Genomic DNA, 22,759 nt, shown 5'->3' on the forward strand with positions numbered 1-22,759 from the left:
CACTTCAGTAACATTCCCTGAGGCAATCCACTATTTTTTTTTGTTTTGTCCTCAAATCATTTGTATATAGTTGCTGTTCTGTTCCAGACTGCTTTGTTTCTTTAAAAATAGACACTTCGAAAAAGACATCTGTTAACTTTCATTGCTAATTTTTTATTTCAGCAATTATGCTTCCCCTCAATACCCTCTTCTCCTCCCCTTTTTCCCTCCAAAAATCGCAAGTTAACAGATAGCATATCTGTATGCTTGATTTTCACAAGATAGGAATTCAGATCTTTAAACGAACGATAATTTCTGAAGATGCAAATGTGTGAATTGAAAGGGATGTAGTAGACAGGTAACAGAACAGAATCAATATGCAATGAACAGTCTAAAATTTATCTTACTGAAACTGAAGTTACCCTCTCTTCAGGAGAGGTAATCAATGATGCTAAAAAGATCAAGGGTGGGGAGAAGTGGTGGGTGTGGAAGGTTAGAGAAACACAAGAGAATCATCATCCTTGGTCCACAGAAATGCACTGCACAAGAACACTGTGTATCCTTACCTTCTCAATGGACTAAGGAGGTTTCTCCTGATATAATTCCACCTCTAACATTTCAGAAAAGCCTGTGTATAATCAACACACTTAAAGCTTTAAGTTTTAGTAACTTCACTTAGACTTTGTTTATAAAACAAACACACACAAGCACACTTCCCAGAGTGCAAAATGCTTAAATACTTCAATTACAGAACTCCACAAGTAGTTGTTGGAACAGTAAACCTTTTGCTCTCAGAGTCAACTGCTTTCTTGTTGTCGCATCCATTGCCAGCAACGGTTGCATTAAAACGAACCAAAAAATGCAGCAAATGCAACAGTAGATAACTCTATACTGTTTCTTCAGTTTTCCAGAGGACACTGTTCATTTGTACAAACTCATCGTTGGACTTTGATACATGCACATGTACGCATCACAAAGTAGTCTTCGTGCACAACCTTGAATTTTTCTGGAATCCAGCGAGTGTAATTCTTCTAGAGACATCTTCAGGTATTCGCCAACTTCTGGACATGGGGTAACTTGTGGAATGTTAAAGCCATTCTGACCACCTTTTAGGCATAAGGAAAGAAAGAGAAACAGATCATAAAGAGTAAATATATGTAGATGCTATCCTAAATGTACTTTAATTATGGCAGCATCACCAGTTCTTGCAAATGCCTTCTAAAAAAACCTAAATATGCCATTCTGGACTACTGCACGGTAAACTTACTTGGAAAGTGTATTGTTCAAGAAAAATCACACTTGGTGTCAGAATATCTTGTAGTGTTACTAACAAACAAACACCCACACAAAAACCACACCAGAATGAGAACTCGGGGGGTTCGTAAACACTAAAGATTCTGTATGACTTTGGGAGAGTGACCCGAATACATACTCCACCCTCAAATGCTACTGAATTTGTTAATAACATGACAACTGATAACAGCTCATGAATTTCTAAACCATGAGCGTGTGTACCTGACTTGCAAGACTAAGGCAGAGTTTGCTCCTAGCTGTTTTCCATGTAAAAATGTGCAAATTCAACTACCACAAGTATGGACATCCGCGACACTGTTCCCCAGCAGACATTTTTAGCTTTTAGCACCAGCTGAAGAAAAATATTTGTGATACAGTAAGATCAGCAGGAGATACATCCAGTAATTATCTCATGTGATCTACATTCCTGAAATAAAGTGGTTCTTCACAGACTTCAGTTGTACACATTTCAAGCACTCTGAAACAAAGCTGTACTGCCTTCTGGTTGTTGTAAGAAAGAAACTTTAATCCTGTAGCACTTTCATTTTCAACAGGAGGCAAGATTCTTCTCCCTCCACCCCCCAAATCACACTGTTAACAGAGGGGTTCAAGAATTCTTCATGCAAAGAACTGTTACTACGAGTCTGACGCTTGCATCTATTACTGTTTTTCTCAGGCACCAGAATCGAACAGAGTCCTTATTTAAACATTATTTAATGCAGCAGTATCTAAGAGAATGCTTCTTTTGCTGACATTTGTATTATTACAGGGTAACAGTTTTCCACTGTTAACTCTAAAGATTCAAAGGAATGGCATAGATGTTGTAATGTGACTATTTCTTTTATTCTAAAGACACCTACACTAAGTCATTTAAGCAAAAGCAATAAAAATATTTGCATACTATCTGATAATTGTGTACATCCACTTAAACATAGACTGAAAGAACACATTCTTGCAGTTGATATTGATACTGATATTGATATTTAAAATTCATTCTCTCTGCCAAACTTGCAAAGTATAGAAAAATGTATAAGGAGTCCCGCTAGAAAACTTCTGCAGTTACTTCTGTACCATCTACTTACTAAGGCATCTTATCTAATTGAAACTCAGATTATGCAGATCAGTGGCTACTACGAAATCAATGCGCTGAGGTAAGGCTGGGTCAAGATTAGTGTCCCAGCATCAAGCACTGCAAGTTAAACGATATTAATATCCCCAAAATGTTAAGAAATAGGCACCAAAATTTAAAATAGTTATACATGTAAAAAACCTAAGAGAACATTAGTAAGAATAAATAAAAGATCTACCATCCCTATCTGCCATGCTGTCAAAGAAAAGCCAGGCGGAGTCATCCCTCCCGTATTTAACAAAAGCTACATAGTGGCTTGTTTCTATGCAGAGAACAGCAAACAACTCCATCTTCTGGTACGGGATGCAGCCATGTCGCCAATCCCAGTCTGGCAGATCTTTAGGTAGTGACAATGGATTGAATTTATGACTCTGTCTCTTGGGATGAAGATGAACCTACAATTGAAGTGATATTTCAGAAGAGAAAAAACACCCCATAAAATTATTTGTTTCAGTGGCAGACAAAGCTAAAAAGAACATTACTGCTGAACCAGAGATTAATGGCATTAGAGAAGGAACTGCAATATCAGTAGCAGACTAAACAGTTCTTGTTGTTTTCCCCACCAGTATAGTTCAATATTGCCCAGAAAATTCAAATCTAGGTTAGAAGGGAGGTCAGATTTAATGCAACAGTTTTCTACTATGCTCAGACTTGAAAACAAGCCTTGACTATGACAGCTTCATGCAAGTTACCAAACAGCTCTCAAAATGAAACTGTTATGCCATGAATTTATCCATTCAAACAAGGTAGCATGTATGTAAAGTTAGAATTTAAAGCAGGCGACAGGAAACAGATTCCTAGCTGCCTGTATTACTACTTCTCCATTGTATTCAGTCCTGGATTTGGCAGTTGCCATGTTTTTAGTAAGAAACTGTTGGTGAATACATTGCAGGGTCAAGTGGAGCTCCTGATTTGTCACCGAAGGTTACACTTTACTTGGTGGGCACAGTTACACTAGTGCTGGTGAGAAAGTCTCACTACACTCTTACACCTTTCTGTCGATTATTACAGCATATACCACTTGGGCTAAACCCACGTAGAATAACAAAGACAACAACTTACTTGTGTATTGCAGGTTTTGCAGAACTGCTTGATTTTCCCAGCAGAAATATCAGTATCTTCATAACATTCTCTGCACTCATACATAGCAAGCCCTCCACATATACGGCACTGCCTGGGAGCTGCATTTTTAAAGAGATATTAGTCTCCAGTTTGGGGAGGCTTTTTTGTTTGTTTGGGGAGTTGTTGGGGTTTTTTTGTTTGTTTGTTTTTTAAGATGAGGGGTATGGAAAGGAGGGAGAATTACCACTTTAAATGGAGAAAAACACTACATTAAAAAAGCTAAAACCAGATTGCCAAGCAAAGCAGAAATGTACCACTGTGTTTAACTTCTTCCCTTTGACATAACATGGAATAAGAGAAAAAGGTTTAGAGTGGTAAGTTGCAACAGAGAAGATGATAAAAATTAAGTTGTATCAACTGTATGAACAAGTAAAAACAGGCTTTTAAATTGAGTTAGTTCTCTCTCATCATATTGGTACAGCTATCTTAGCCCCTTTGTCTGTCAACACCAGAGGAAAAAAAAAAAAAAAAAAAAGAGTAAATAGCATAAGCTGATGGCCGTGACAGTGAAAGAAAACATCATGACAGCTTCAGAGGTTATTATTCTCATAAGTTTTAGAAGTTTTATTAATTCTTATCTCAAATGTAAAACGGTGGGTCTTTTCCTAGGTAATGCAATGAAAAATTCAGTGGATGACAAACATCAGAAATTTAGGTCACAAAAAAAAGGGAAGATTTATAGTTGAAAAAAATGCACCACCACTACATGCTGCAGGTTTACATACTAATCTCAGGCTCTCTTCTTCTAGTTTGATAAACTAATGACAAAAAGCTTAAAAACAAGCAGCACAAACTGATGAAGACTAATGAAATGTAGTCAATGTTGTAAATACCTGTTAACCAATCTCGGTGCTATACTTAACTTTTAAGATTTCCTACCTGCCATGTTAATGAATTGTTTCACTGCTAATAACTCAATTTTAACAACACTGTCTTGAAATAAGAAGTTCAGTTGTACAGATACTCAAGAATTAAATAAACATAATCAAGCAAGTTATGTTCTATACATTCTTCTTAATTATAGCTTTTGACATGAAGAAAAAAAGCATCCTGTCCAGTAAACTTTCCTTTCTCCTCAGCCTGAGCATCTCACACTACCTTGTTAAATATTTAATAAAAACAAACAAACAAAACCAGAACTACCAGCAGTACTTACTTTCACTGTTAGTCACTCTCAACAACTCTCTTTTATTACACAACGCAATGTTGTATACTTACTATCTTCAAGTAAGTCTGTTATATTTAATTCCAAGGATGGAAAAATTTTGTTGAACATTTTGAAGTCTTTTCCAAACCGCGGCATCTGGATAATCAGGCACGATGGTGCCTAGGTAAAATGCCAGAATATAATGTAATAAGCTTGAGATAGATAATTACCTAAATTTAGAGACATACTTCTAATGCTATAAACATATTCATGTTATTTAAACTTGCAGCCCATTGACTTCAAAATTAATAAGACGGTAAGCAAACCAAAATTAAGTCTTTCAGAGAAACTACAGCTAAAAAAACCAGTAAAGTGGCATCTAAATCCTTGACAAATGTTTTAAGTCCCAATCATGCTCAAGTATGATATTAAATATACTGGACTACACTCCCCCATCTGGGAGGCAGGGGGGAGGAAAAAAAAAAAAAAAAATCTTCCCTTTGTAAAGCGTTTTACAAACAGAGGTATCTCAAAATATTAGTCCTTAAGACAACCTACTGGCAGTAACTAAGAAGTTTTCTTTCCGGAATTCTTTACCTAAATTACTTTGGTCTTTTCAGCCAAAGGATACACGTCCTTAAGTCAACCTTAAAATATTTTTGTAATGTAGGCAAGCTGTACCACTAACCTAGTACTCCCATTTAATATGTCCGCATTTTGTTTTCGCACGAAATCCTACTTTTGTCCCATTGCTGAATGGGCAAATATACAGGTATCACCACTTCTAACAAAGCAACAGCTGTCACCAACCTCTGCAAACTTCAAGTTGCTGTTGATGAATGACCACTCTAATAATTGCTGAATGGTTGGGACTCCAACTTTCTCATTTTTGTCCATAAAAATTTGATAGAAGTAACAGTCTTGTACTTTTTGACCTGCTGATCTAAAAACAGGTTTAAAAAAAACAAAAAAAAAAAACAGGTTCTGAAGTTCTACTGTAACGACGACTGTATTTTACCAGGAAAATAACATCCACCAGAAAACAGTCTATACAACATCCTCTCTGTATTGAAATATATTGTGTAACCTCCTCCCATTCCAGCTAGCATTTAGGACAACAATGCTTTTTAGAGTACTCGGGTATTGAGAGGATTCTAAGAGTATGATGCTCAAAGTTACTGTTATTAATTTTCATCCTTCTTTCAAAGAAAGAAAGAAGATTTCTGAATGGCTCTTAAAGAGTTAAGGTACGTGCACAGAACACACAACGTTGGTGCTAAAAGCTGAATGGTGGAACATAAGTTCTGTTCTCCTCCATATGGCACAGACATGGCAAAAACCTTGGAAGTCAAGCTTTACAAAAGAGGGATTAAAAGAAATGTGGAAAACAGTGCAGAAACGTACAAGTGGAATAAGAGGCATTTTCCCTTGCTTTTACTTTACATCTTTCAGCTGAGATTTCTGCCACAGCAGCACACCTGTTAACTACCAAAAACTAGAAATGCCTTCTCACATGAAGATTTATTATTCTAATACTAAATACTTTTATTATAGTTATAGTATTGTACCCCAGCTGTTTCACCAGAATAATACGTTAGGCCACAGGGGTTTCTCAGCACATTGTATTTCACAGAATTGAAGAAAGGCAGTAACAACAACTGTGAGGGTCTTAAGATGGCAAGCTATTCTCTAAACACTTTTCTCTATAGACCAAATACATGCGTTACTAGTTGTTGTGGTTTGGTTTTGTTTTTTGTTCTTTGGGTTTTTTTAACCTAACAGTAGATTACAAACATAGACATTTGTCTAAGCAGAAGCAGGAACGCAGTTCCAAAGTCATGATATGCCTTGATCTCTCATCCCTTCAAACTTTTTTGAAGTTTCCCTACAGAACTACCACGGAAGATAGCCTCAGCATACTCAAATGGCATCTACACCGTGAACTACAGGATACTACACACAGATGCTCTAGTTATGGTGTCCTAGCTCCTGTATCTCTGCACAGCACAACAGACAGTGGGCACTCACGCACCTCACGCACCACTGAACTAAAGCAGCGTATAAACGAATACAATGCCTATGATGATGAGGAAAGGACTGGAAAAAACTATGGGAAATGCCTTGCAACACCGCTGCTGCTGCCACAAAATGCGGCAAGGAACCTGAGAGTATCAGGTGCCAGCTAGCAGAATGACAGCAGTGGGCAACAATCCTTACCTCTGTTAAACTCAGTTATGACAGCTGAATCCTTGTAGTACACAGTCAAGAACGAAGGCATACATAAATGCCAGTATCTGTTATTTTGATAAAGTAAGCGAAGCCAAACATGATCAAGGCAAACCATTGAAATATTTTCATTAGCCTTAAAGAAGAAATGCAAATCAGTTTCCAGCTTACCCCAGAAATAAGTAGCTATAAGCAGTAGGCCACATTAAGAAGTGCTATAGGGTCCTCTTACAGCAGCCCTTCTCCAGCATAACTAACAGGAAGACAGTTAGGCTCTCAAGCAGACAGCACTAGGACAGGGATCTTTGTTCAGTTCTCATGAAACTATGTTCATGAGCTTTTGCAACAAGAGACCAGTGAGGCAAAACCCACCTACCAGAAAAGGTAGGAAATAGTATCAACTTTATCAATATAACTTTATTATATTGAATCTTACTAGAAACATGGATCACAATTAAAAGGTGCTCTAAGAGCTATCTCAATTTGAAAAGCAGCAGATACTCCCTCCTTATCAGCCACTACAGATAGATGAGCTCAACAAAGAAAAAAGATTCACCTTATTTTCAACAGTGGCTCAACTCTTAGGATATGGTGAAATAAAATATTCAAAAATTCTTCTGGATCTGGGGGGGAGGAAAAAAAAAAGTCTTGTTAGTATGAAAAACCAGATACATTAGTCAAGACTGATTTTAAATGAAAGTTCTCAAAATTTTAATAAGAAAAAAGTAAAGGTTCATTTTTACAGCTTTATGAACACAATAAGATTATGACAAACTATGAACATTTTCATGACACAAACCTCTGCTTACTCTTTTGGTGTCAAATGGCCCTAACAAATGACACAGGCTCAACAGGGTAATAAACCTTTCCAGTAAAGATCAAAAAGATGCTCTGTATTTCAGAGAATCATTTGATGTCACACAACTTTTCCAGAAATAAAAGCTTTCAAAAGAAAACAGTGAAACTGCAGAGAAGCGGTGAGGAGTAGCGCCAGTAACACTTACATAAAACCCACACAATAGTACAAAGTTCATCTAAACTAGAGACTGAGTTCTCTAATCAAAAGTGCAGCCAACACTAGCTTCCCAGAGGTCTATTCTCCCCCAACACTAAGAGGCTTCTAGTATATCTATCTTCCTGCCACTAACTACAATGAAATGTTGTAGTGGAAAGATTATTCCTCAGGAGCTAAAGTGACATTTTGAAAGAGGACAAAGACCCCAGCCTTACCACAGTCTTCATTTCTGACAAAGAGCCTTAGATCTCCCCTAACTGCTAGAAGGGAGTTACATGGGCACGGGAAGGCAAGAAAAGAAATCCAGTCAGCTGTGCTGGTTTTGGCTGGGGTAGAGTTAATTTTCTTCATAGTAGCTAGTATGGGGCTGTGTTTTGGACTTGTGCTGGAAACAGTGTGGACAAAGCAGGGATGTTTTAGTTACTGCTGAGCAGTGCTTACACAAAGTCAAGGCCTTTTCTGCTTCTCACACTGCCCCACCAGCGAGTAGGCTGGGGGTGCACAAGAAGTTGGGAGGGGACACAGCTCACCCCAACTGCCCAAAGGGATATTCCATACCATATGACGTCATGCTCAGCATATAAAGTTGGGGGAAGAAGAAGGAAGTGGGGGACATTCGGAGTGATGGCATTTGTCTTCCCAAGTAACCGTTACACTTGATGGAGCCCTGCTTTCCTGGAAATGGCTGAACGCCTGCCTGCTGATGGGAAGTGGTGAATGAATTCCTTGTTTTGCTTTGCTTGCCTGCATGGCCTTTGCTTTAGCTATTAAACTGTCTTTATATCAACCCATGAGTTTTCTCACTTTTACTCTTCCGATTCTCTCCCCCATCCCACCTGGGGGGAGTGAGCGAGCGACTGTGTGGTGCTTAGCTGCCAGCTGGGGTTAAACCACGACAGTCAGTGAAAGACTGTTACAGCAGAAACTGTTCCGCTAGGGTTCCTTACAGGCCCAAGGAAGCAGAAAAGACCTTCCTAGCACCCAACGGTCACTCAAATCTCTAGTAGAGATATTACTGCTACAGAGAAATATTTGTGCGTTTCGTTCTGGCATAATTATATAGCAAGGTATTTCAGTTCCTTCATATTATGATTCTTACAAATTTCAAAGAAAGGAAAGCCTCCCCAGTTACCTTTTTCCTCTGAAGTGAATCCTGATGCAGCCTCAACTTTTTCAAGTATTTTCCTCAGTTTCATTATTTTTGTAGCACATACATATCCATATCTAAGATAAATGGGTTTAGTAAGCTATTAGTTTGTGATCAAGTCAAAGAAGCAGAAAAAAACCCCAACTCTTAAATGCTGAAATACAGGCTCTCAGATCCTTCTTTAACTGTATACAGTATTTCTTCAAAACTATGTATTGACTCCTCATATTCAATCTGACTTCCAGTTTTTTTAATGCAGTATAAATTTAGCACAGTGCTCAGTGTTCTTACATAACCTTTAAGAGCTCTTTTTAAACATTAACTTACCGGGATAACTGTTTTCTCATTTGTCAGTCAATTACTTTTGATTTATTTTCACTCTAATTTGCACCGCTTAATACATCGTTTTCAGAATGTCACATAATAACAGCACTGTGGGAGTTGTTAATAAAAGAAGTTTCAATATCTGAGAAAAAGATACAGAACTGTATTGCTGACCTAAGAAGCTGAAGTTCTGAGCATTCAATCTTTTCCTCTAAAACTTTACAAAAAGTGCAAAGGAAGTTTTAAGCATGGTGGAAAGGTAGGAAGAGACAGACTTTCAGTCTTCTCAGCCATTTGAGATGTCTGCTACTTGGTGTGTATCCTACTACCACCCATACCACAGAACCCTGGAACACACCAAGCAAAGTACACACACCCTTACAAGAACAAGGTTTCAGAAGCCATTGTTTTATTCCAGGAATCAAAAGTAAAACTTCGTGATAAATCGTTCAGTGACAGCCCAAAGAATTTCAGAACTACAACTGTATTATTTGCACATTTTAAAAAAAAAAAGAAGCTAAAGACAAATAACTTTTCATGCAGATTTTTGCCATATTTCCTTTGTTCATTTTGCCTAAGACATTACAAAGCTCATGTTAAGTTCTTTTATTAAAAAGCATTTTGACCACTTGCAGACCACATGTAAAAATTAATGAAACTTTTAAAGCCCCGCCAAATCTATCAAATTGTGAAACTCCACATAAGATAACCCAAATACTTCCTCATCAAGAACAGCAGCATTAAAAACATGTAAATACAAATGCTGTGAATAAACATCACCTGTATTTATCAACGTTTTTATAGTCATACCTATACAAATTTTACAATAGCTTTATGCTGATTGCATTTCCAAATAGAGACTAGTGAAAATATTTTATCATGAAACAGTTAATAACTATTTCCAGTTAGCACTGATTAAATTTACCATGAAGAAAAAGTGAAAATACTCAAAGGAAAAAAAAAGAACAGACTGGCAGCAGCAGCTAGCCAAACTTTTCAGGTTTGCAATAGAAATACATACACAGCAGGATCTAGTATAACTTTTATATTAGACCAGAGACCAGTTCACGTCTTTACTTACATTCTCAGAGGATTCACAATCTCTGTCCGCAACAGCTCTTGAGTCTCACTATAATACTCTACGTCATTCTTTTCTTTAGGTCTGAGTAACACAGTGTCCAAAACAGAGCTAAAAGAAAACAGGCTACAAAGAAAAAAAGGAAAGGAAGATTGCTTTGATTCTGGAAGATGCAACCATCCAGATGCCTGAGCAACATAAGACAAACCAAGCAAAGCCACAGGAAGAATTAAAGAACTAAACAAAACCAAAAAGATGTAATTATGGACACAGGACAACACAGCTGTACTAAACAGTAAAAATCCACTCTAACACAGTATCCTTTCAGCAGCAGAGTACAAAACCAGTTGCCAAGGCAGAATTCTGCAAGTTATAAGAGATATTTCCCTCCCTCCACCCCCTGGCCTGTGCATTCTTTCATCCTTCAACCATTTACAGTCAAAAAGAGTATAGATACATAAAGGCCAGTACAATTTGCACATGATTAGCACTTCATGTTATGCAGCGAACACTGCAGAACTTGTTCAAATTGAAAGAGCATAGCAATATGTCAAAGACTGCAGTGCATGACTTTGTAAGCTGCACCGTAATACAGACAGTCATTACAGTAAACAAAGATCACGTGTTCTGCATTTCTAGCATGGGATGCCACTACACAAATTATGAACTTACCAGAATAAGGTGGAGTCTAAGTAACAGGAGTTGTAATGACCCTGGATACCTTTCTTCTTTCCAATCATTGTCTCTAAACCTTCTTTTTCCATTTTTGGAGGAGTGTTTTCTTCTACCACTTCACTTAAGTAACCTCCAAAGGCTGAAATTTTTTTTTTCAAAAGACACTTTAAAGCCTCAAATTTTATCCCCCTTGAGATTTTCCTATTAATGTTTTACAGCTAAGTTGCTGCCTTACTGTAAGCATTCCTTCTCTGGACTAGAATAGCACTGTATTATAGATGAGACTCACTGTCTTCCAGAGAGTGAACAAGGCCTTACATTCCACTGACAATGCACATTAGAGTGCTGCAGAAAGCCTGCAGCAATGAATTAATTTTATCCAGTAGGAATGAAGTTCTCTTCTCATTGTAAATGCCCTGTTCACACTATCTTACAAGTATCAGACACTTTTTCTTTGCTGTTGTCCCAGGCAATACAACACGACCCAAGAAATCAAAAATATTTGTAGTTAGAAAATAAATTGAGTTTTTCACCACTAACTTCCACCATAAAAATACATACTTTTCTATGTTAATATTTCGAAAAAAATAATTTGACATTATAGAAAAATAACTGTCTAATTCTGATAATGCAATCATATTGCTGGAGTAGCAAATACCATTTTCAGCAAGATTGCTTTACAACTTCTAAAGTAAAAAATATACATTATAACAAAAAATCCCTTAATTTTATGAAGTTTCTTTAAATATATGAACATTTTCTTTTTTCAAAGCACAAAAAAGCAATCCCTAGAAGCATTATGTTCTGTACAGACTGATCTTCTACTCATTAATCTCATTTAAGTAATACCTGTACAGATTTTCAAGCGTTCAGATTTTCAAGTGTTATACAATACAAAGAACATATTGCACGAATAAATGAAACCAAAACCCAGGTCAGTTCCCAGCTGATAAATAAGTAATAAGCAGAAGCTCAGTACCTAGAGAATTGCAGCGTTCAATCTGGTTGGAAACAGGCTGGAGCGAGGCAAACCTGGAATCTGGCCTGCAGCTTTTGAGTTTAACAAAAAGAGCTTTCTTCGGAGCACAAGTGAAGTATCGAGTTCCTTTAAATGTTCCGTCCGTACAACCTGCACATTCATCTTCCTGAAAATTCAAGTGAGAATTCACTATTTTTCTCATTTCTAGAATTCTGCAGTAAGACATTTGATAGAATATGTACCCATAAGTCACCCTTCAAGTACTCTGAAGCTTGATATACAATGTTCCTGCATTTTAGTATACAAAGCTTCAGCTGAGGTGTTCTTTAATTTCCTCAATAAATCCAGTTAAGAGTCGCACTTTTTTTTCTTCATACTTAAACTTTCACTCCATCCAAAATAAAACAAAAATTTCATCAGAAGCAGCTTGGGGGAAGTGGGAAAAGAGAGCAAGTATTAAACCTAGTCAACGTCAGGAACTTAACTAAGCTAGCTAGTCACTCCAGGTGCTTTATGTAGTTAGAAAGAGCACACACGCACTACTGAGCACCTTGTAAAACTCAATTAAAATCACTAAGCATTGGGTAGTGTGAACACTTCCAGTGTGACTGTGGCCTACACAAGAAAAATACCTGCTTCAGAACACACAAAATGTACATAAAAGAAAGACAACACAAATTAGGTACAAAAAATAACAAGTTATCATTATTTATCTTTGATAACGTGATTTAAGGTATACTGCCTGCTTACTAGCAAATGCTAGGTTTTAAGGCAGAAATGTGTGATAGGCAAGTCCGAGACCCCAGTTTAACACAAAGCATCCTAAGATTCAGAACACCTGTGGCAAACTATAGCTTGAGCTTCACCCAAAAAACCCACAAGCATCAGGATGTTTTGTAACAGCTGAAATTCCAGTCACATTCTCACCTGTTTTGCTAAAGATGTTTGTTGTTTTACACAATTGTACACTGCTTTATCTGAAATGTTATTGAAAATTATCCCAAAATAAAGAACCCCATCTCCCTAATTGCATACACATTAATTTAACAGATAGCCAATCACAACCTTGGCAGCAGCTGCCACAGAGTAAGTATCAGTACATAACTGCAATTCATGTTTGCAGCAACTGTGAATTTACAAAGGGCCCATAGGAACATATCTAGCACATGGCTGTCAAATCAACAATATCGCTACCATCGATTATCAAAACCAGTGTTACAACTCTGACAGTCGTAACTCTGGCACTGCCTGTTTGCTGGTATGCAAAAACCAAAACAAAAAACTGATATTCAATAAAGACTCTTACAGCCAGGGCATTTGATGTAAATCTGCATTTCAAAGAACCTTTAGATATGGTCGGCTTTTTTTCAATTAAAATCTCCATGATGTAAGCAAAGGGCACTCCTTAAAGTAAGTGACCAGTCCTACAAATTCACTTATGACACAAAGACACCTCAGAGCCTGTTAACAGAATAAGGTCTAGGGCAGCCACAAAAGTCAGAGCTCATCTAAGAATTTAGCTATGTTATAAGGAGATCACATGGCAACCTGTTTGGACAAATTCCTCCAGACTGACTGCTTCTGCAAAGTGTACAGGCACCAACTCTCAGAAACAAAACTAGTAACGTGTAATTAATATTAATATGAACTACAATTTATATTTACCAGTTCCAGTCCAGCTAATACTTCATTTACTCCAGGGGGCTGGCCAATCCACCGGATTACTCCATAGAAAGGAGGATTTTCTTTAACTTCAGCCAAGGAACCTGCTTCAAGACCATGTGAGTTCCCCACTGGGCCTGCTGTTGATGGGCTCTCCTGGTTAGCCGTAGTATTTACATCACCAATGACTGACTGAACAGATAAAGAAAGAGGACTATGTCCAATAGTACCATTAGTACTTGACGTTTTTGTCAAGCTAAAAGGGAGGGAGTGAAATCTGTTTTCTGTAGACACAGAGTTTGTTAAAGGTGGCTGCAGTGGTGGTGAAGAATGCCCAAATCCAGGAGATGAATCAGTAAGTGATTTTGCAGGGTCTTCAGCAACTGTTAAAATCAAAACCAAGGCGTTAGTAAATGTTGGGGGTTTTTTTCCCCATCTTACCAAAGGAAAGGCTTAGCTATCAAACCAGTTAAGTGTATCTGCAACTACATCCGATTTAATGGGCATCCTGTATAGGAAACACTAACAGCTGGGGACATGTAGGAAGATGTTTGTCACTTAGCAACACTGGAGAGACAGAACTGGCTGAGGAGACACTGCTGTAGCCCTACCACTTTTACCACAAACAACAAACAAACAGCACAGAGAAAGGAGACGTTAGCCAGAAACTGCGGGAAGGTTTAGAATGAAAACTTTTTTTTTTCACCCCTACATCGGAATTTTTCTTTGAATACAAATTAACAGCCCCAAGGATTACAAACGTAATGGGCAAAACTAGGAAAAACTCATTGGTCAGTGTGATTGAGAAAAGGATTTGGTTCACAGCTTATACAGAGATGAGTAATTGCTTGCAGACATGATTTGCAAATAGAAAAGTGTTTATTCCCCTGGCTCTATGACAATATACTTCGGTTCTAACACAAGGAACCTATCAGTGTCTATAAAGAATAAAGGACTTCAATAAGTCATGACTAATGCAGTGCTTGATAAATGAGATCGCAACTAGATGTAATAGCACAAGTGTTCTATATCTTCTCTCATCTCTCTACATGCTCTCTAATACACAACTGAAACTCATAGAGCAAAAGCCTCTTCTTCATCAACTCTTCTTCCCATGCTGTTTTATTAACTGAAGTTAACGTCCAAAAATTTAAAAAAAAAAAAAAATTTAATCCTTTACTTCCATAATCCTTTCTAGATAGGATATTTACCTTGTTTATTTTAAATATTGTAATAAACTAACTTTTAAACAGAGTTCAAAGCTGTTGGAACAACATCTGTTAGGCAACCAAGAATAATTTTAACCCATTTTCTTTTAGAGTTCATGGAATTCAGGGGCTAGTACTGCTATAGGTTTCCATTGTAAATTAACAGTTTAGTATTTACCCCTTCAGTCACTAATAAGCCAGCCACACTTTAGAAAAGTTGACCAGACAAAAAAAAAAAAAAATTACATCTGGAAGCAAATAAATATCTACTGATCCTTTGGGTACATGCACACATAGTTGTAAGAATTCAGAGAGATATTTTACAGAAATAACTTTTAAAATACAGAAAAAACATGTGTGCTTAGATTATTTCTGCCCCACTTACACACATACTTCCAGACTGATTAGCTGGCATGGCAGAATATTACAGTTCCCTTAGGTCTGTAACATTAACCACAAAAAGACAGGCAAAATAAAATTACTCTACGCTTGGCTACAAGGAATATCTTCCAATCTTCATTCCAAGCCTCAGCTTTTATTTTGCCTGCAAGACACATGCATTCCCACAGAGCTGCACAAACATTGCCAAAAATGTAATCTCCTACCTGCAGCATACAACAATAGGTCTGCCACTTAAGACAGTATATTTTCATGGAGGTTCCAAGATGCTTTTTATGATATAGTATGTCTTCCACTAAGACAACATACTGCAACTGTTTTAAATTTAAACTCATACTTGTTGTATTTGAAGAACATCAATACACTCTAGTTTTGGTTTGTTTTTTAAATAAAGTATATGCCTACATGAAAGACTATCATCTCTCTTTACCTTCATCAATATACCATGGGGGTTTTGTTTTTGTTTGAGGCTGAGAGTCAACTGATGAGCCATTTAATGTGTAGAAGACTTCAGATCTGTTTCTATTTCCAGGTTCAGAGGTAGATCCTGGAAAACAATACGCTTTACTGAAGAGATCAATCTCTATTTACAAAAAGTTAGTTACGTTCTTTTTTCATAGTATAAATTTATTACTGTATTTTGAAGATGTAACTCCCATTCCACAAAGCAGCAAACTCTCTCATCAAAGCTAACACAGTTCTAGGCTTGCAACAAGGTAGCAGTTTATCCCAAAGCAACTTAATCCTCCAAGCTGAAATTTCAAGTCACCAACCTGAAAAGAAGGCAGAAAATACCCCTCAAGTGCAAATTTTTCATTACTATAAATTGTCAGCATCACTGGAGGTGTTCAAGGAACATGTGGACGAGGCATTGTGGGACATGGTTTAATGGGCATGGTGGTGTTAGTTGATGGTTGGACTTGATGATCTTACAGGTCTTTTCCAACCTTAGTGATTCTGTGTGATTATCGATACAAGAAAGCATTTGAGATAGAGTGTACAGGAGATATTCTTTCTCTGTTTTTAAAGAAAAAAAATTCAGAGTAGGCAAATAAATTACCGATCCAATTCCACACAGCTATAACCTGTGCCAACATACGCTGAGGATCTCTGCCAGCATCCAATGCCAGGTAGAATAAAAGCTTACAGAATATACTGTCATTATTATTCTACAACCCAAAATAGCCACTAGTAAACTAAAGACACTGAATTTTGATTTCTGCCTTCTAGGTTTTTTTTTTCTGGGAGGCTTTTCAGAGCTGGCCAAAACCAGAGTCAAAAGAAGCTTTTATTTTGAGAAATTCAATTTTGGTTTTGAATCACAGCAAAATTAACGTATTCACTATTAAGCAGATCTGCTCCTGGGCTAAAAATTCGGAAGTTTCTAGTCCTGCAGAAGCAAGACAACAGCAAACCGTATTTATTAAAAACAAAACCAAACCAAACACGCACCACACTTTCAGAAAAACAGAATGCAGCCCTGAACTGGTTACATTAGACAACTAGGTAACGTGCTCTTGAATTTTTGCTAAACCCCAAACTGTTTTTCATTAAAGTGAAGGTATTTTGAGCAGTCTTAAAACTTGAACTGTCTACCATCTTTATCATGATTAAATAAATTCATACTAATACTCTACTTCAAAGAAATTTAACTTGATACGCAACTGAAATAATAAATGAAGTGACAGAAAACACAAGGCAACACTTCTTCCCAAGCAACAGAAATTTGTACCTTACACAGGTAAAGAAAATCACTTCCCATACTTACCTGTAGCCTTTGGCTTACTATGGTTGAACAAGCTTTTGTCACCACCACCTCTTGAGGTATAGGCAAGCTTGGGAGGTCTCCTGTCCTGTGACACAGTCTCTAAGACGTGGTATATGAAGAGAATATTAGCTTCGCTTTTCTATGCTTTTACTATGTCACAGAGAAGTTCAACTTGAAATGCAACTGAACCAAGGACTAGCATCGTAAGCTTTAAAACTGAGTGGAGCAAAACCTTGTCTGGCACATAACCAACATCTTACGTATACAGGATTTGCTTCTATCACATCAGCAATTACTTTACTCTGAAGTCTACCATTATTTCTTGAGCACATCAAACAGATTGACTTCACCTTCTTCAATGTGTGTGCATGCTTCCATTACGGGAAACAGATGCATGAAATTCTAAACTTTGTTTTCTACCGACACTTCTACAACAAATGCTCTTTTCCCAAAAATGGAGAAGTCCCCATGAATTCTCCAGAGAAGAGAGAAGAATTCATGCAAAAACATGCATCTCAAATAAACCAACAAGTAGGAGCTGAACATAAGAAAAAGAGAGAGGGCAACGGTTACAGACTACAGGCTGTAGAAGACTGCACACTCATTAGTACCTGTCTTCAGATAAAGCACAAACAAAAGTTTTACATGAAACTTTTTTCTTCCTTCAGAAAAAGAATCAGGGGAATGTAGTGGTTACAAGTTAATGCTATTCAGTGAATTACTGTGGATAGTGAATTTGTCCGCAGCCTTGCTATGAATTTTCAAGTATTTACTCACAGAATGCATAAATAATACTATCATGACATCTCAAGCACTGAAAGAACATCTTTCTGATTCAAGGTATTTAAACTCCTGGAGTAAACTGAACAACATTCAATAAAAAGATTCCCGCTACAGCCACTCACATGTTCACTAATACTATACAACTGTGTAGTATTGTAAATACTATGCAATTTGACATTAATTTTGTTCGACATTAAACTTTTTCTACTAGCGAGACTGTAACCAAAAGGAATAGGAAACTGAAGGCAAGTATAACACAGAAGGTTAAACTAATTCAAGTGAATTTAGGATATTAATTCCGCAGTATTGTTTTAATCATGTAACTGTGCCTAGGCTGAGATGTTATCAAAGTCTGCCTTCTGGTTAAGAAAGCAGAGCATACCTGGAATAACATCATTGATATGCAAAAGAAGTGTACTTTCAACACTTGCAAAACTGCACAGCTGTATTCCGTTATATCTTCCATCCCAGTTTCCAATAGGATTATCCTAAAAATAGAAAAACATGTTACCTGTATCCCAAGAGAAGATTTACATCGTACAGAATACACACATATGCCTTTAGGAATGTAAAAAGTAGGAAAATGAAAGGTTTGACAACATCTACTTTTTCCCTGTAACAAGCTTTGTATTTAGCGCAGTCAAACATTACAGTCTTTGAAGACAAACGCAGACTTAAAAACTGTTCTTTTGAGAAATATTTCCTATTTTAACAAGCATTCCTCTACTAAAATCCATTATTTATAAACAAGTTAGAATAATTCCAGTGCATTGTTAGGCAACAGCTACTGCAACCAAGAAAATGGAAGCACCTGATCTAAAAAAAAACCCAAAACACCCTTTAACTATCAAAAATTTGAAAGCTGTTAATTTTTTAAAAAATCAAGTTGTTAGAAATAATTTTTAATGACAAGCATCACATTTTCTGGAAAGATCAACTTTTGTACTTAAAACTCAGCATTTTTTTTAGGTAGAACAAAGTCAAAACAAACCAAAGTTACATGAAAAAAAGCTTGTAAAAATAGCTAACAAAGAAAAAGGCATCCAGCCTACTTTTTTAAAAGGCAGAACAAAACCAGTCTCACAAGACAAACACTCAACTCTACTACTTCAAGACTGACATCTAACATTGCAAGTAGCTCAGTGGAGGCTCCTCAGAGTAACAAGAGTATTTCTCCTGAACTGTTTAGCATCAAATAGGATACCATTTACCTGATGCCAGAAAACAATTACCACCAAGGGGCATCTTTGAACACAAGTGTTTATTTCCCATTTTAGGTCAGCCTCCGCTGAAGTAGCTTGTGGATAATGTTTCTTCTTCTATATTGCATGTCATTTACTAGCTAACACACATGCAAAAGTTATTAAAGTCAGATTATTTTCTTACCATGTCCACTCCAACAACGTATCCTAAACTTTCGTTTCCTGGTAAGACATCACAGAATATAACTGTCCCATACTCTATACTCTCTCCTATCTTCAGAGAAACCCTGGAGTTGATCTCCAGAGGAGGAAGTTCTACCTGCATTGCATCAACTGGAGCTGCATAGTCACTTTCCAGTTCATTGTCATCATCTTCCACCAGCTCCAGTTTGTCCAAAGCAACAAAAACCCCACAATCCTCATCACATCTGAAAAGCTGCTTGCCTTGGTACTGTCCATCAGTAAATCCCTGACCGCGACCTTCTTCCTAAATGTCAAAGGAGGAAGAAGAGGAGGGAAAAAAAGGGGAGGGAAAAAAAAAAAAAGGCAGTGTATTTTGTGCAAAAGCAGACTACTACAAAAGCAGTAATATAATCCAGTGTTTTGGAAAAATTGCAGTAAGAATTTGCCTGATGAACTATCATCATATTGGGAGATTTCTATTGCTGGAATTTGTGGCAAATATATGCACTGTCTACCTTAGGGGAACAAACAGTAAGATGACATTAGACTAGAGAGTAGCTGCAGCAAGAAGCCTTTTTAGTCAGAGAAGCATGTTTTCTTCAGGTGCAAATCACCAAATTTTTGCCATATCAAGACAAGACCATTTCACACTACACCTAATGCTAAGCATTCAAAAATTCCACTCAGATACCAAATAAATAGAGCTGATTTTCAGAAGGACTTGGGCCTGATATTCTCTGAAGTTCTTAGTGGGAATTGCAAAGAATTTGGGAAAAGCTTAAAGAGGACTTTGAAAAATATACTTCTAATGCAAGAGAGGCACTCTCCTGAATCTAATCCTTCAAAAGCTTATGGCTGACATTAATTTTGCAGAAGTAGCTCACTAGGAGCACACAACGGCAACATTCTCTATCTTAACTAGTTGCCATTTGACTTTTAGGGCTCTACAAAACCAACAGCCCTAAAATCCAAACCTGCCTTTATGGATTGTATCCTGCCACGTGCAGGGAAAAACAAAGTACTCAACAGAAATCTAATAGTCAGATATTTGCCATGACAGGGATGCAAGTAATTAAATTTTTCTAGGCTGGAAGAGTCAGAGTATGTTCAAGACTTTTTGCAAGCCCATGCACCTCATCAAGCTTCACTTACAGTGTAGAATGTAAGACTGATGTGATATGGTGTGTTCACAGGTATTTAATAGCAATACTTATGAAAAGACTGAAGGTTACAGAATTTTTACAGGTAATGATGGTTCTAGAAAAAAAATGTATCATGACTGCCTCTTTAAACAGAAAATTTTTAGCTCATCTTATAAAATGTATGTATGATACTTCCCCTTAGAAAGAAACTTACCAGCAACTCTACTCCAAAGTATATCCCTGTTAGGGACCTTTCTTGTAGTAACGGTCCTCTGAAGCGAACAACTCCAGGAAATTTATCATCTCCTGATCTCAGCTGTACTCTAACAGGCGAGCCAATATCTATTTGGATGCCTTTAGTTAACCTGCTTTTACTTTTAAACAGACTGTATCTTTCCTCACAGTTAGTAATGGCCAAAAGCAACTCAGCTAGTTTTTCATTTATTTCTATAACATCCTTCTCATCCACAAACAGGATTGCATGAGGTTGTTCCAGAATCTTTAATCCAATCTGCAGTTTCTTGCCTTTACAAGGAATATTTCTGGAGTGTCCCACAGAAGAACGGTCTTGAAAAAACTGCCCAATGCTACCTTTGGGCACTTTCAAGAGCTTTTGAGTCTGCTTGTCTACGACACTGCATTCTTGGAGAAGCAAGTAAAAGATCCGCTCTTCCCAATAGGATGAACTTGCTTTTTCTTGACTCCATAAGCCCGAATTCATTGTGATTAAAACTTTAAAAGCTGCACAGAAGTCTTCAAGAAAAAGAAGCTGTTGATTTATGTGCACTGATCTTGACAAATTCTACTGGAGGGTTCAAACTTTGTGAAACAATGCAATGCTCATTTTGCAAAGAACCAAACCCAGAGCAGAAAGCCTAGAATGAAAAAAAAAAGGCAAAATGAAATTGGGGAACTACAGCTAGTCTTAAGTAAAACAACAGAAAATCATTTAAATTTGTGACCAGCCCCACTCCTCCTACAGAGTAAAAATAGTTCAGCAAAATCTGAGGCAGCGAACATAGTCTCAAAACAGCCATCACAGACATAGCCATTTCTACTTGTTATTGCTGTGTACTTCCTTTCCTTCTCTAGTTCCTTAAAGCAAGGGGCTATGGGAAAAGCTTGATGAAATGCAGAAAACACATGTAAGTGAAAGGAAAAAGAAATCTTAATTTCAGATGAACAGCAATAAATATCCTGCTCAAGTTTACACACAATATTTTATGGAAGCTTTCCGCTATGAAGATCTTTTCCCGTGCTTAGTAACTACTTATTTCGACAAAGTGTACTGCCTCTGTCATCCCGCATAACATTTTGATTTAGTGAAGTAGAAAATTGTGTCACTGTAATAGAGCAACAGAAAATGGAAACTCTAGTAATTTATAACAGTCATTTCTTTAAATAATAGAAATGGACAGTTCCAGTAAACAATAAACAATGTATGAAAAACAAATTGTGCCAGCATTGCAACACGCAATTCTGAAGAAAAAGATGGAGGCTTTTCTTTTTACCATTTTAGAAAGATAATTCACTTCAATGAAGTAGGAAATATTATCGCTTTCAGTTATTAAAATACCCTGGAAGAAAACACCTTAGTTAAACATAATCCTAAGAATTATAGTTCACAATCAATAAACTAAACAAGAACAATTTGAAGATACTTCATTGCACATGGTAGCAGATACAAAAGTAAAATACATACACACATATATATCTCTCTCCACAGTTTAGCTCATACTGGATACATGAAGAAAGATCCGCAGTACCTTAACAGGATTTGTTCTTCTTCTAAAGAAGACAGGAAAGGGTAGCATGCAACTTAAGAATACATTGTCATGTAAATTTTCCTATTAGTAATCTGTGATGCCACAGTTTGCATTCAGTTAAGGACAATCTCAATGATTATTTATGGATTCAAGTTCAGTAAATAAAAAGTAAATATTCTTTGTCCTTGTGCCTCGTCTTGCTACCCTATTCACAGAATCACAGAATCACTACGGTTGGAAAAGACCTGTAAGATCATCAAGTCCAACCTGGAAAAAAAAAAAAAAAAAAAAAAAAAAAAAAAAAAAAAAAACAACACACCCAAAAAAACCAAACCCCCACAAACAACCCACGCAAGCCAACCACCACACAACAACAACAAGGCACAACACACCAAAAACCAACCCACCCAACACCACACAGCACCATGTCCATCAAGCTGCATCCCACAATGCCACATCCACACGCTCCTTGAATACCTCCAGGGAGGGTGACTCTACCACCTCCCTGGGCAGCCTATTCCAATGTTTCACT

At 37.1% G+C, this 22,759-nt stretch overlaps 1 protein-coding gene across 4 annotated transcripts; it reads right to left on the minus strand.

Annotated features, from left to right (window-relative positions):
- Nucleotides 1-264: 264 nt before the first annotated feature.
- On the minus strand, nt 265-21,246 carry CYLD (CYLD lysine 63 deubiquitinase). Of its 4 annotated transcripts, none has more exons than XM_009814688.2 (16): nt 20,676-21,246; nt 19,321-19,623; nt 18,317-18,422; nt 17,152-17,250; nt 15,814-15,930; nt 13,780-14,159; nt 12,115-12,280; nt 11,133-11,274; nt 10,464-10,586; nt 9,044-9,135; nt 7,453-7,519; nt 5,481-5,613; nt 4,742-4,850; nt 3,464-3,582; nt 2,580-2,796; nt 265-1,085 (listed from the first exon to the last, which is right to left on the minus strand). In XM_009814688.2, the coding sequence occupies exons 1-16, from the start codon at nt 21,180-21,182 to the stop codon at nt 901-903; spliced, it is 2,865 nt and encodes a 954-aa protein (XP_009812990.2). In that variant the 5' UTR covers nt 21,183-21,246; the 3' UTR covers nt 265-900. The 4 variants fall into 4 exon arrangements, with proteins under 4 accessions (XP_009812990.2, XP_059680706.1, XP_059680705.1 ...); XM_059824723.1 differs by having other exon boundaries at nt 13,780-14,150; nt 20,676-21,207; XM_059824722.1 differs by having other exon boundaries at nt 17,152-17,257; nt 18,315-18,422; nt 20,676-21,207.
- Between the last annotated feature and the right edge of the window lie 1,513 nt (nt 21,247-22,759).

Source organism: Gavia stellata, chromosome 15 (assembly GCF_030936135.1).
Source record: "Gavia stellata isolate bGavSte3 chromosome 15, bGavSte3.hap2, whole genome shotgun sequence".
NCBI lineage: Eukaryota > Metazoa > Chordata > Aves > Gaviiformes > Gaviidae > Gavia > Gavia stellata.